This window comes from Lipotes vexillifer, unplaced genomic scaffold (genome assembly GCF_000442215.2).
Source record: "Lipotes vexillifer unplaced genomic scaffold, Lipotes_vexillifer_v1.1 scaffold395, whole genome shotgun sequence".
Lineage (NCBI taxonomy): Eukaryota > Metazoa > Chordata > Mammalia > Artiodactyla > Lipotidae > Lipotes > Lipotes vexillifer.
Genome location: NW_006797390.1, coordinates 6,764,906 through 6,779,851, shown reverse-complemented (window position 1 = coordinate 6,779,851; position 14,946 = coordinate 6,764,906). Strand labels below are relative to the sequence as shown.

Below are 14,946 nucleotides of genomic sequence, written 5' to 3'. Positions count from 1 at the left end.
CTCTATGTTCACTTTTCTCGGGGAATCCACAGTTTTTACCAGATTCTCTAAGGTAGAGCCGTCCCATAGAAATATTATGCGAGGCACATATGTGACTTTAAAAGTAAAAGGAGGGCTTCCCTGGTGGCGCAGTGGTTGGGAGTCCGCCTGCCAGTGCAGGGGATACGGGTTCGTGCCCCGGTCCGGGAAGATCCCACATGCCGCGGAGCGGCTGGGCCCCTGAGCCATCGCTGCTGAGCCTGCGCGTCCAGAGCCTGTGCTCCGCAACAGGAGAGACCACAACCAAAAAAAAAAAAAAAAAAAAAAAAAAAAAGTAAAAGGAAAAGGCGAAATTAACTTAGTGATGTGTTTTATTTAGCCCACTGTATTTAAAATATGGTCATTTCAACATGTAATCAATGTTTAAAATTTTAATGAGATATTTTACATTCTGTTTTTACTAGGAAGTTTGAAATTTGGTGTATATTTTATACCTAGACTACATTTCAAGTGCTCAATAGCCCATGTAGCTAGTGGCTCCTATATTGGACCACAGGTCTGAGGTTTTCATTCCTGGCCTGCACGCTCAAGTCCACACTCCTTGCCATGGTATTCAGTGATTTTCACAGTCTGGCCTCTTTTTTTTTTTTTGCTACTTAGCCAAGGATGGTTTCATCCTCATTGCCCAAACCACTTGCCCTTCCCCTACACACCTTTGTTCAACTGTCCCTTCTGCCTGGGGTGCTCGCCCTGCCCTGTCTCCCTGGGTCTGGCAGGGAGGTACAGTTTCTGCTAAGAGCTACTCCTGACTCCCCTGACCCCAGAAGGGGTTTATCACTCACTCCTTCCTCAGTGTCCCCTAGCACTGGATTCATGGCTGGATTAGAGCACTTATCACCTGCTGTTTAATTGTTTTCCAGGCCGTCTTCACAGCTAGTATAGCGGCCTCCTCATCTTCGTTGTGATCATGGCCAGCACCTGATAGTCAGTGAGCACTTGTCAGCGGACACAATGAGTAAAGTGCTAAACTAAGCTGTAGTGTTTCTTAATTCTTGAACAGACGTGCTCCTTCCTTGCTTAGGAGCTTTGTGCCTGTTCTACCCCGTCGTGCATGGACACACACGGGGTGTGGTGACTGACCATGAGGAATGCATCACAAGAAGAGCCCAGAAAGTACCCTCTTTCTGCCTTTTAGTCCCTCTCTGTCTTACAGATGGGAAAACTGAGGTACAGAGCTAAGTTAGGACTCCAGGCAGATTTGCATCAGTGTAAATGCAGAGAGGGATGCGGGAGGGGATTTTTGAAAGGCATGGGAGTTCCCAGAGGGTTAGGTTCCTCAGGTGGTTTGGGATCAGCTGGCTCCACTTTGGTCATTTGATAGGCGGGAAGAGAAGTGGGGAGGTGAGGTACTCCTGGGCCCTGATGAGGATTCTCGGCAGGTTCAGGTCTAGGAAGCTGAGGAGCTCACTGCTGGAGAAAAACTTGGAGAGCAGAATGGGCATCTCGGATCAGGAGAAGTGCTGGCCTAGGAAGAGTAGGCAAGAACAAGTTGGGTGGAAGGAAGGGCAGGGGAGGCCAACAGAGGGAGCAGAGGATAAGCTCCAGCTTGCTGAGGAGATTGGCGTGAAACATGGAGAATAACCACTTCTCAGAGGGCAGTGCCATTCTCAGTCTGTAGGATGAGAAATGGAAAGAATCAGAGATTCAGAGAAGGCAAACAACTTACCCCAGGTCACACAGCACTTGAAACTCAAATGAAGCCTCCTAAACCCTCCATGCCACACTTACCCAGCCCCACCCACACCTCTGTTGCAAGCAGGGACCCCAGCATAGTGCCTAGAAGAGCAGGTCTGGGGCACAGTGCCAGGCCTGCTTAATGTCTTCCTCACTCTCCTACTGAGGGGCTGCGATTAGGCCTATTTATAGGGGCTTGGTGCCTTAATATTCTGCCCGATACCTCTCTTGCCAATCAAATCAGTGCCGTCTGCAGTGTGATTGCTGCTTTGGTGGCACCAGGGAGCGGAGTTAATTAAACCCAGTATAAATAGACTGACTGCCCCCCTCTTGCAGTTCGAAGGAGTGTTTTTCCTTCCTGTCCCCTGCCCCCATGTGCCCCTCCTTCCTCCTGGCCCCCTTTAGCTCTGGCCTGGGAGAGGAGAGCCCGGACATCCTTAGCCCTGGAGTCTCCAGGCACTGCCTGTCCTGTCTTGGGAGCAGGTCCTCAGGGGCCAGAGTGAGAAGGACGCTCGAGTCCACATTGTCTGTGCTTTCCCAGATCCGCTTACCGTTTCGCAGTTGACACAGGCAACTTTCCCCCCAAACCCTTCCCTCTTTTTCACTCTGCAGCCAGGGATTCTTTCTTGTTCATCCAGGCTTTGGAGGTTGAAGTGAGATGAGGTAGGGAAGGGGTGCCTAGCTGGGTTCCAAGTGCCTCCCGGCAGCCAGTCAGCGTTGCACCTCCTCTGAATGCTTCATGTCAGTCTCTGGTCCTTAGCAACTTCCCTCCCTCGTTAACCCAACAAGCTTCAGCAGAACACCAGCTCCTGTGAGCTCCCAGCCTCCCACCCAGTGCTGTGTCCCCCCGCCCCACCCCATGCAGACTGCTGGGCGGGGCGCTGTGTGCCCATCACCTCACCCCGTGGCAGGTGGGTGTGCAGGTAGTCCTGATGCTCAGTTCCCACCCCCAGGCACCATGACCCCCACGGGGACCCAGCGTCCGTTGGCTGATCAGACCTACGCGGTGCCCCTCATACAGCCAGACCTGCGGCGAGAGGAGGCCATCCAGCAGGTGGCGGATGCCCTGCAGCACCTACAGAAAGTCTCCGGAGACATCTTCAGCAGGTGGGTGCTGCTGCCACCCTCACCTGATTGGGGGCTGCTCCCCGCCCTGGGCAGTCATCTCTCCAATCCCAGAATGCACCCTCTCAGAGCACCCCTTTTGGTGATTCTTGGTCCTGAGGGGGACCCAGCTGGCTTTCTTGTGCCCAAGGGGCCAAGCTGGGTGCCCAGCTTCGAATTTTATCATAAGAGCTCACTACCTCCTGTCCCCTGGGTTCCTGTCCCCTGGGTTCCTTGTGCATCCACCCAGTGGTGGTACAGCTCTCCCAGCTCATGCTATTACCCCACTGGGGGGCCCTGTTCCTTCACTTATTCCTGAAGTCAGCGAATATTCGTCCAACACTTCTTGTGTGCAGGGCTCTCTGCTACTCTCTTTAGTTACAGCAACGACTAAGGCAGCATCTCTGCCCAGCCAGAGGATATACTCCAGCAGCAGAGACAGACTCTAATTGATTAATTGCATGTTAGTTAATTAAAATTTTGGTAAAACCTATTTTTAATATTTTTGTAACAACTAATATTTGCATCACATTAACTGTGTGCCACCACTGACCTGAGTGTATTCACTCATTCAACCCTCTGTCCTGTATACGGGTCCTATCTTTCTCTGGCCATGAGCAAGCTGAGAGGGGCATAGAGCTTCTCCTTCCTGGGTGCCCACACCGTGCCCCCTGAAGGCTGGAGTATTTGACTGCCTGACTCAGGTCCCTCTGCTGGTCAGGTCTCCCACACTGTCCCCTGCTTGTACCCCAGACCAGGAACCCTGACGCTGCAGCATGCAGTCTCCTCCCCCACCAACTGGAATTCCACCTCTTCCCAGAAGCCTTCCCCAGTGGGGGCAGACATTGGAGTCATTGTCTGTAGCTGGACATAGTCCAAACATTAGATCCACCCGACTCTTTCGCCTCTGAGCTCTCCACTAATGCACCTGCCTGCCTCACGCCTATCCCGGATGTAAATGCACCTGCGGGCGGTGCCCCGAAGGAGTTAAGGGGGTTGACTGTGGAGCAGAGACTCTTCCTGGGCTCCAGTCTCGCCTCCGCACTCGCTTGCTCTGTAACCTCGGGCACGTTACTTAACCTCGCTAAGTCTCAGTTTTCCCATCTGTAAATTGGCAGTAATAATGGTACCTTCCTCAGAGGATTGTTGTTAAGATGAAATGAATTGAAACATGCCAAGGAATTGAAGTGCCTGGCATATAGTAAGCATTCAGGAAATGTTCCTTCCTATTATCTGGTGACATCATCTCTGCTCATTTGCTGCCTATTCTGGCCCTCCGTTAACCTGCTATCAGTAGTTATAGAAAGTGTTAGGTGCCCCTTCTGTGCTAATTTTTGTGCTAAATATGCCCAAGGAACACGTAAGCCAGAGGACACAGGCCTTTAAGAGCCATTGGTCCCAGATTATGGCCACCCCATACCTCGTGATTGAAACGGATGCTAGAAACAATCCATCAGAAATATTTGTGTTTCCTCACCAAGATTGTGACTGCATGCTTGCCTTTCTGTAAGGGGAGCATTGGATTTTTAGCATACTTTCCTTTCCCTTCCTGGTGTTTGGCACCGGTGGACATTTTCACGTTCCTCTGCTCCTGGATGGGGTGAGCAGAGGGCAGGAAGGCCAGCTCATGGGGAGGGAGTGGCGAGTTGGTTGAACATAGGCTCAGCATGGCCCAGGGTTGGTAGGATGCTCCCAGGAGCCTGGTACCTGCATCCACGCTTCCCTCACCGCTGGGTTCCAGGTCCCCACATTGACCCCCCACCACGTGCCCAGCATTCAGGTCAGAGGGATACTAATGGTGTGTGGCATGGGGTTCCCGTCCTCAGGGACGTCGTCGTCTAGGATGGGAAAACAGCCATCTGAGCTGATTCTGAGCCGCGTAGCATGAACTGTGTGAGCTCCTAGGGGCCTAGAGGAGAGAGAGATAAGAACTGGCAGCACATTTATCAGTCAGACTCCCCAGACCAGTAAGCAGAAGTAACCAGTCCATAGAGCAGCCTTTGGAGCTGCAGGGCTAAATGCTGTCATCAGGGCCTGGTTTTGCTCTCATGCCATCCCTGCTCTCTACTTCTGGGTTGGCCCCATTCCCAGACAGGCCTCGCTCTTGCAAGGTAACCAGTGGGCCCAGGGTTCATACTCAGGCTCAGGTCCAGCAGGAAAGAATGTCTTCCTCTGCAGCAGTTCCCTCGGAAGTCCCGCCCTCCCACTGGCCTGGCCTGGTTCTCATGGCCACCCCAGAGCCAGTGGCTGGGGCCGGGCTGGTGGGGAGGGTGACACAGCAGCTGGCTCAGACCTCGGTCACATGCCTTACCCCCAGGCCCTGGGTTTAGCCCCACCCAAAGTGCGGGACTGAGCCTGTGGGAGCGATGGCGCCCCCATAGGAAGCAGGCTGTTACGGAACCAGGAGGGAGCAGATGCTAGAGAGGAAAACCAGCGCCTGCTCCCCGAGGTCTGGGAAGGCCTCCTGAAGGAGGGGTGCGAATGGGGCCACTCAGACGGGTTCTGGCGAGGCCGGGTGGGGAACGCCGCCTGAGGGCCCTCTGCTGGGGCCCGGAAATGAGTGCCAAAGGCTTGAGGCCTGACTGGAGGGTGGTGCGCCCTGGGGCCGTGGGGCCCTGAGTACCTGAGTGCCACCTGTCCCAACAGTCTACTCCTTCACTGCAGGACGGGGCTGAAAGTAAGCCCTCCGTGTGTCTGTGCCCTTGGGGCTTTACGTCCCTACAACGCTGGGGACAGTCCCTGGTGGAAGGAGCCGGCAAGAGGATGTGGCTGAGGGGAGAGCTGGGACATGTGAGTCAGGGCCGTGGGGCTTCGCCCAGCTGGATGGGGCTTTGAGTTTGAGCCCAGGGTTTTGGGAGCCCGGATAGGTTCTTGAGCCGGAAGTGATGGGACAGAAGCGTTTGGGGAAGGTTCATCAGGCAGCCGTCCCAGGGGAGCCGCGCTGTGGGCAGGGAGAGGCTACGGTCCGGGGTGGGGGCTGCAGGTAGGGAAGCGGATAGGAGACACTGCAAATGGAATAACTGACAGGACCAGATGACAGATTGGGAACAGGATGAAGGGGAGGGAGGGGTCGGGGACGACAGGGAGTGGGGAGTGCCGAGCCCCGCCCCGCATTCTGCAGCAGGGGCTCCTCTGTTCTCACGGGCTTTTGCTGCGGGATGTGACCCCAGCTTGGAACCTCTGCCCTTGAACGTGCTCCTCTCGAGAAGGAGAGGTGGTGGTGGAGAGGAAATGCTTGATGTCTCTGTTCCCCGCCTCTCCCCCCAGCTCAGGCGCAGGCCCAGCCCCTCAGCCCCACCGGAGCCTGTGCCCCCAGGCAGGTGAGCGCGTGGAAGGTCAGCGTCCCCAGCTGGCTCCTTCCTCCCGCTGGAGCAGCCCCTCCCTGGTTTGCCCTCCTGCGTAGCAGACCTGCCCTCACCTGCTCATCATCACCTGGGAGAAGCCAGCCCCAGGGTACCCGCCCAGAGATGTCCCCTGCTGCACATGACCTCCATGAGGGCAGAGGGGCAGCAGTGGGGGCAGGGCAGAATGGGACTGTGTGTGGATGGCGGCTGCTGTCTGCTTGCCCTCCCTGGCGGCCCCAGCCCGGCCACTTGGCCTCTGCAAGGCTCCTTCCCTTCCTCGGCCCCCCTCTGTTCTCCCCGCTACCCCCCCTTCTCCCTGCTGATCCGCACCTGGTGCCTTCCAAGGTTAGGAGGCCTCAGTCAGCTGCCTGCATAATTAGCCGATCATTCTTAATTACCCCAGTGAGTGGAGAAGATAAAGGGGAAAGCAAGAGCTGTTCAGGGGACCGGCTGGGGGGTGCGGGGGTAGGGCTGGCGAGGGGAGAAGCAGCAGTTAGGGCCAGGGGAGTGGCCCTGTCACAGCAGCTGACTGGTGTGATGATTGGAGGGTGTGGCAGCCCTGCAGGGGCTAGGAAACCCTCGCAGCCGGCCATGGGGGTCAGCTTTGGAGGTGGTAGAGACACGGGGCCCAGGCACTGTCCTGGGTCCCTAGGTGTGTCATTGACCTTGACCACCTCACACCCCAGGCCCCAGCCAGAGGAGCCCTCTGCGCTCCACTCTCTGTGGTGCTCCCTTGCAGAGTGCTGTTTCCTCATCTGGAACTTTTTTCTCCGTGTCTGCTCAGCACTGCCTGGAGCCCCTCACCCCTCCTAGTCTGTGTGTGGTAAAGGTAAATGTTGACCAAGTTCTTGGGACGTGTCGGCTTGTACAGCTCTTGAGACACATCCAGTCTCTCGCTTTGACCTTTACAGCAATTCCACGACTAGAAGTTACAGTCCCTGTTTTTCAGCTGAAGAGGGTGAGGCACAGATCAGTTAAGTGACTGGCTGAAGGCCTCATGCTGCTGTCCCCGGCCTCCTTCGGGACAGTGTAGTTGTTTATCTCCTTGAGAGCAGATAAGTGTTATCTGATGCATCTCTGTCCCAGGGTCTCAGCAGACTGACTGAGCCGGTTCCTTTGTGTCCTGGTGACATGCTATAGGGACGTGGCTCCAGTGATGAGCCTGGAAACTGACCTGCCTGAAGCCAGCCACCGAGCCAGGGGCTCTAGATAAGGAGCGGCAAACAAGTTGCCCTCTTGCCACCAGCCCCCGCTCGCGGTGGGTGTTGCTGATCAGTCCTGGCTCTTGGTCCCAGGCCCCATGCGGCCCAGCAGGGGCCATCCTAACACTGCCTTCCAGGCTGTTGTCGCTGCCAGTCGGTAGAGATGACACACAAATTGAAACCTCCTTCTCACCCTTGGCCTGAGATTGGGCTGCCTGGGGGCTTTGTCAACAAGCAAGGCGTTACTTAGCCATCCTAGGCTCTTGGATAAGAAAAGAACCCTGGAAATCCCACCTTCCCTTCCCCCTGTCCCACACAGGAATCTCCCCTGGAACATCCCTGACAGGTGGGCATCCAGCTGGAATCTGATTGCTTTGCAAAGCCATGCAGCTGTTTACAAGAAAGTTCTCCTTATGCAGAACTGAGAGGTCTGTTTCCATGTAACTCCTCCCACCGGCTGTAATGCAGCTCACTCTCTGGGGTGACAGAAAGTCTAATCGCTTTTCCACCTGACAGCACTTGTGATCTTTCTGATGTATCTGAAGGGGATTTTCATATTCTCGAAGTCATCTCATCTTCAGCCAGAACATCCTTCAGTTATCTTGTGTGACGTGAGCTTCCCACCATCACCCGCCTCATCACCCTCCTCTGGTTGTTCGTTAGCTTGTCATTTTGTATTCAGCCAGTATGTTACATGTCAGGCATTGTCCCAGGTGCTAGAGATGCAGCTGTGAATCAGACACACCCTGTGGTCTAGAAGGGACTTCAGAGTCCTCTTAACATGTGGAACCAGTTTGAAGGGGACACGGCTGTGGACGAGGTGGGCGCCTGGCGTAGATGAGCTCTGTTTTCTCTGTAGTGCCTCCAGGAGAGTGGACGTTCCCTGTTTATTGAAAGAAGGTGGGAAAGATCTCAGGAGCTGTGTGCCCTGAGATCTCACTTCCTTTCCAAGCTGCTTAACGTGCTTTTAGCTCATAGGTAACCGAAACCTCCTGCTAAACCTCCATCCTCTGTGTTTGTACCCTTGACTTTTTAAACCTGAATGCTGAGCTTCACATTCACTCCTTATCAGTTTCATCTTTTCTGGCCTCCTGGGCCTTTCAAGATCCCGTGAGTCTTGATTCCGTCGTGCAGACCATTTTGGGGCCTCCCCATTTGATACCCCCAGCTTACTAATCGAGCGTCGCATGAGTGTGCGGCGCCCTGCCAGAGACCTTCGTGCAAGGCTGAGGCCGGTCCGTTCTTCAGCCGTGCCTTTGGGGCGCTGTTTTCCGGCTCTGAGTTTTCCTAATGTGCCCTCCTCCAGCCCCCATAGCTCCATCTTGTCCACAGGATTTTGTGAGAAGCTGTCAGAATCCTTGCTGACTCAAGCTGCACTGTGTGTTAAGGTTTTCCCCTGATACGCCGGTCTAATAACCTTGTCGAAAAAGAAATGCTATGAATTTAGAACGGTGCTGGCCCCGGGGATCCGCCCCTTCCATTCCAAATTGCTTACGACCCTCTGTTTAATAACCCATTCCGGAAATTTGCCAGGATTCATTGTTAAGCTTGATGTTTGTAACTTGGAGAAATCAGATGGAAGACCCAGGCAGAGCTGGCTGTGTCTGGCTCCAGTTCCGACGTCGCTCCCACCCTCCATGGCACCTTTGAGTGGAGCAGTTGCATAACTGTGAGGTTGCTTCAGCCCCGGGCAGCGCAGGGCTGAGCCTGGAGCCACAGGAACTGGCCTGTGTGCAAGCAGGGAGACCGGTCTCCCTGCCGGAAAGCTGGGGCTCGGACAGGTTGCTGGTTCTGCATCTCTCCCGGAAGGAAACCGTGCCTCTTGTTCTGTCTGCCTTGCTGCCCCACTCAGACCAGCCTGTCAAGGAAAACTAAGCTGGTTTGGGTCCCTGCTCGTAGGCCAGCCCCCTGCATCCCCGAGCCCTTGCACACGAGGGGCCAGGAGTAACCAAGGAGATTTCATCAGGGGTGGAGACCCCTGGGTCGTGAAGCTGGCCGATCAGGTGTGTTCTCTGGGGGCTAAAACATTCTAAAGTTGGTGGGGGTGGTTTAAGAAGGTTGGGCCAGAGTCTTGACTGTTCACTTCAACCCGTTAAAGAAATCCTAGAGTTCCCTGGCCGCGTGGTCTCTGACCCCAGGGACCGCGGCGCTCCTCGGCCATCCACTCACTTTGTCCTCTGGCCGTTCCCCAGGAGTTGAGCTTGCAACTCCGCCTCGTCTCTCGTGCCTCGCTGTGTGCTCACTCCTGCCCGGTGAATGTGGAGATGTGACCACCGCTGTGGTTGTGGAACACGGTGGCCACGGGCAGGTGTCCGTGGAGGTAGGGGAGCGCTCAGGCGCAGGACGCCCTGGCAGGGGAGCCGGAGTCCCCGTGCAGTGAGAAGTACCTCGTGTTGCTGAATAACACAAGTGAGGCTCGTGTGCGTTTATCTTTGGGGCACACGGTGTTAGCCATTCAGTAACTGCAGAGGGACCCCTGCAGGTGCCAGGCGCTGTTCCAGGCTCTGGGAACACAGTGGGGAACAAAGCCCTTAGCCTAGGAGTGCACAGGAGACGTGTGGTGACAGGTGGCTCTGTGTAACGGAAGAACCGGCTGGGGGTTGGAAAGTGACAGGTGCAGCTTTAGGTTCCGTGGTCGGGGAGGCTTCAGCGAGGGGCTCAGTGAAGTGAGGGACCAGCCATGTGGGTATCCGAGGAGACGGCAGAGGCCACGTGCCAAGGCGGTGTGTGGCATGTTCAGGGAGTGTAGCAGGGCGCCTTAATCCGGGGAGGGGGGCAGTGGCAGCCCCTAGGCAGCCCGACCACAACCATGAGAACCACGGTGGGGACTTGGATTTACCAAAAGCTGCCTCTTATGTGCCGGGCAGTTCCTTGTGGACAGCTCCCGGACTTGAATTCAGGCCCAGCCTTGCCTGTCACTCAGCCCTGCTGAGCTCTGGTTTCCTCCACGTAAGTCATGACGATTCTGCCTCTGCTCACCTGGGCCTGAGGCTGAGAACCCCGGCAGGCAGGAACCACGTCCCTTCAGGTGGCACGTACAGGTGCCAACTTGGGGCCAAGGTGATTGCCCATCCCTACCCAGAGCTCCAAGGAACTGAGTACAGTCTGTTCCTAGACGCTTCAGGTTGGATGGTCCCGGTACAGGTCACCTTGGCAGTTCTAAGATAGGGTCTGACAGCAGGTATTGCTGTGTTTTAAGATCCCTTACCCGAGGACCTCCATGGTGGTCCAGTGGTTAGGACTCCGTGCTCCCACTGCAGGGGATGCGGGTTCGATCCCTGGTCGGGGAACTAAGATCCCGCATGCCTTGTTTTGGGGCACTGCCAAGACAAACACACGCAAACACAAACACAAATTTAGGCAAGAGCCCTTACCCGAGCCCCTGGCTTCGCAGGTTTGCCGTTAAAAGCAGAAGGGGTGCAGGAGGCTGCAGGGGCTTGGGGAGCAGCCTTCAGCCCCTGTGACTTTTTTTTTCCGGTGGCAGGATCTCCCAGCGAGTAGAGCTCAGCCGGAGCCAGCTGCAGGCCATTGGGGAGAGGGTCTCCTTGGCCCAGGCCAAGATTGAGAAGATCAAGGGCAGCAAGAAAGCCATCAAGGTAGCGTGCGTGGCCCTGTCCCTCTGGCTGGTCGGCAGTCCCAGAACTCCCCTTCCCTCCCCTCTCCCTATGCCTCTGAGGCTGCCAGCCCCCTGCTTCAGCCACACCGCAAGCTTTCCTCCTGCCCAGGATGCCTCCCCCCGACCCAAACCTAGGCTGTCTGGAGCTTCTCAGGTCCCCTGAGGAAGTGCTCAGACTCTCCGTGTACACAGGTGTTCTCCAGTGCCAAGTACCCTGCCCCGGAGCGCCTGCAGGAGTACAGCTCCATCTTCACGGGGGCCCAGGACCCTGGCGTGCAGAGGCGTGCCCGCCACAGGGTCCAGAGCAAGCACCGTCCCCTGGACGAGCTAGCCCTACAGGTCTGACGGCGGTGACCTGGGCACTGGGGAGGAACTGAGGCCCATCCCAGGGTTCTGTCCCCCAAGAGGACTCTGACTGCAGCGGGGGAGGTCAGTCTGGCCTGGTGTTGAAACCCGCCGTCCCTCGGTCATTTCCCGTCACCCCACCGCAGGAGAAGCTGAAATACTTCCCCGTGTGCGTGAGCACCAAGCCGGAGCCCGAAGACGAGGCCGAGGAGGGGCTGGGGGGTCTCCCCAGCAACATCAGCTCTGTCAGCTCCTTGCTGCTCTTCAACACCACGGAGAACCTGTAAGGGCGGGGCGGGGGGGGACGGGGGGGTTGGCCTGGCTCAGTGGGAGGCCAGGGGCACCAGACTTGGGTGCCGCAGAAGTCTGCAACGCGGGAGCCAGGAGGCTCCTGACCGGTTGGTTTTGCCTGGTAAGGCCTGGGAGGCCGTGGTACCAACTAATGGTGGCCCCGATGAGGTAGGAAAGGTGGTCCAGACCACGGGCCTAGAACAGATGCCGGATCGCCTGACCTCCTGACCTCCACCCCTCCTCTGTAGGTACAAAAAGTATGTCTTCCTGGACCCCCTGGCTGGTGCCGTAACAAAGACCCACGTGACGCTGGGCGCGGAGACGGAGGAGAAGCTGTTCGATGCCCCGCTGTCCATCAGCAAGAGAGAGCAGCTGGAGCAGCAGGTGGACAGGGGCGGTGCTCGGGTGGGGGAGGGACGTGGTCCTGCTGTGTCGTCTCGGCCAGGGGTCCGCTGAGCCCCGCCCCCCGGCCAGCTGTGGCGGGCGTGCGAGGCCGCCACGTCCCCCACCCCCCGCGTCCCGCAGGTCCCGGAGACCTACTTCTACGTGCCCGACCTGGGCCAAGTGCCCGAGATCGACGTGCCGTCCTACCTGCCCGACCTGCCGGGCGTGGCCGACGACCTCACGTACAGTGCGGACCTGGGCCCCGGCATTGCCCCGTCGGCCCCTGGCCCCATTCCAGAGCTGCCTGCCTTCCACACGGAGGTGGCTGGGCCTTTCAAGCCCGGTGAGCCGAGAGCTGGGAATGGACTTGGGCGGGAGCACCCCTGCTTGGCCACTGTCTTGAGCAGGCACCTTCTCACGCTTTTCCCACCTAGAAGATGGGGTGCTGGCGGTACCCCCACCGCCGCCGCCGCCGCCACCACCACCACCAGCTCCGGCCCTGCTGGTCAGCGCTCTCCCACCTCCGCCCCCAGCCCAGACCGTGGCCCCGCTGGGACAGCCAGCCAGGGAGGAAGACAGCGGTGGCGCATCTCCTTCAGGTAGCAGCCGCATAGGGCACGCGGGGCGGGGAGGGGGGTCTGCTTTCTCTGAGGGTGCCCCTCATTTCTGGATCCCTGAAGGATTTTCTGTAGCTTAGTTAAGTGGTCATAAATGCTAGATTTTCAGAGTAGTTCTAATTTCAAAATCTTGTTCTACTGGGTTCATAACAGCAGTTTCAAACCATGTCTGTGGAGCCCGGACAGGGGGAGCCGTGGGCCCCCCATTCCCCCTTAAACCAACGGGGGAAAGGGGGCAACTAATAGACATGGAAAACTACAGCAACCAAGTATCCACGTGGCCCTTAAGTTGTAGGACTTCGGTTTTACTCCTGTATCTCCCAGTCCATCTCCAACACCCAGAAGTGGCACAGAAATCCCCTGTTGGCTCCTGTGTTAAGTTCAGACACTCAACACACTGGTGATTCCCAGGGGTCCACCTGTGCAGCGTGGCACCTAAAGCAGGTGGGGCTGGAGAGGGACCGGCCAAGCCCGGGCAGATGCAGGCAGCGTCCAGGCCCCTAGTCTCCCGAGGCGCTGCCTCACCACTGCCACCTCGCCGAGGAAGAGCCCTTCCTCAGACACTGCCCAGGGCCGCCTCTGGGCCGCACGGCCAGGCCCTGCCTGAGCAGCCTCTCTTCCTTGCACCCTTCCCACCCCAGTCCAGGGAGCGCCCAAGGAAGTGGTTGAGCCCTCCGGTGGCCGCGCCACTCTGCTGGAGTCCATCCGCCAGGCCGGGGGCGTTGGCAAGGCCAAGCTGCGCAGCGTCAAGGAGCGCAAGCTGGAGAAGAAGCAGCGGAAGGAGCAGAAGCAACAAGGTGCGGCCGGACCCGGCCCGGGACAGGCTCCTTCCTACTCCCGGAGCCTGCTCGGTGCAGCTCGCCCCTCTACGCCCGTAGGGGACGGAGCCTCGGCCGCTCAAACTGGAAGAGCCTTCTCAGCCTCTGCCAGTTGTCCAGGAAACGGGCAGGGACCTGGGATGTTTCTAGGGACGGAGACCTGGCCAAGTCCTGCTTTTCTAGGCCTCTGAGACTCTGGATTACGTCAGCTGTGAATCCCCAAGGCTGACATATATACCACACCTGGGCCTAAAGCAGCAATGCCCTGGGAGTCCAGTCCTGAGTTTTGAGTCCCAGCTCTGCTTCTGAGCTTTGCACTGTGACCCCAAGCAAGTGGCCTTATTTCTCTGGGCCAGATTCCTCATCTGTCCAGCGAGGCTGCTTGTCTGTGCCCTCGTCTCACAAGGCTGTGTGTAGCTGTGACTGTTGTTACTCAGAGGTTACCCGTGTTCTTATGAGCACTGACCAGAGCTCCAAGAGCTGTGGTGACACGTGGCCACGGAGGGGCCAGGCGTGAGCCATGGCAGCCTCGTGGCCGCGGAGGCGCCCGGTGCGTTGACAGCACCGAGGACACTGATGGAGCCCTCAGAGTGTTAGGCAGGCTGGAGGTGGTCCACCCCTGGCCCCTTCATCTTCTCCCCATGGCTTTTCTGTTGCAGTGAGAGCCACCAGCCAAGGTGGAGACCTGATGTCAGATCTCTTCAACAAGCTGGCCATGAGGCGCAAAGGTAGGAAGCAGGACGCCGGCTGCCTCCCTGGCTGAGGTCGTCCACACCCTTTTCTCTCACTGTTTCAAGTCTCTAGAGCCCGGGTGGACTGGTGCCCCAAACCAGCCCCCCTCACCTTCCACCTTTGCCCTCCCAGGTATCTCCGGGAAAGGACCCGGGCCGGGGGCCAGCGAGGGGCCGGGAGGGGCCTTTGCCCGAATGTCGGACTCCATCCCGCCCCTGCCTCCCCTGCAGCCAGCGCCGGGAGAGGAGGACGAGGATGACTGGGAATCCTAGGGGCTCACTCCGCCTTTCCCAAGCCCCCGACTTCATCACAGACAGGCTCCTGGGCGGGAAGTGGGTCGCGGAGAACTGGCCAGCTCTTGCCTGGAGCTGCTTCAGGGGCCGCGCTCTGCCTGTGCCTCACCCACCCCCTCTGGCGCGTGCGCCTTTTCCCTACGGCGCTTTGCGGGGAAACAGCACATGAGTCAATAAAGAAGTATGACGCCAGAACCCAGCATAAACCAACAGCGCCCTCTTAATTCAGAGACCACAGCTGCACAAAACGCAGGTGATGTCCCTCCAGGCCGGGTCTCAGGTAGCGGGGGCAGGGAGAGGTGCGGTCAGCAGGGGCCAGCGGAGGGAGGGACATTTCCACGCAGGAAAATATGTCTCAGTGACAGACACGGGGTCGCTAAAAATAGCCTCGCTGAGAGCCTGATGGCCCTCAGCATAATTGCTGATGTCAGGGGAAGAGGAGTCTCAGCGTGGGCTCCGGTGCTGGTGGGGAGGGAAGGAGGGGGGG

General features: G+C 57.6%; 1 protein-coding gene across 1 annotated transcript; it reads left to right on the top strand.

Annotated features, from left to right (window-relative positions):
* Positions 1-2,671: 2,671 nt before the first annotated feature.
* On the top strand, positions 2,672-14,438 carry WASHC1 (WASH complex subunit 1). The gene is made up of 10 exons (XM_007469465.1): positions 2,672-2,820; positions 10,848-10,959; positions 11,172-11,318; positions 11,471-11,607; positions 11,864-11,999; positions 12,141-12,342; positions 12,428-12,598; positions 13,258-13,413; positions 14,094-14,162; positions 14,299-14,438. Exons 1-10 carry the CDS (start codon positions 2,672-2,674, stop codon positions 14,436-14,438), a joined length of 1,419 nt encoding a protein of 472 aa, XP_007469527.1.
* The last annotated feature ends 508 nt before the right edge of the window (positions 14,439-14,946 follow it).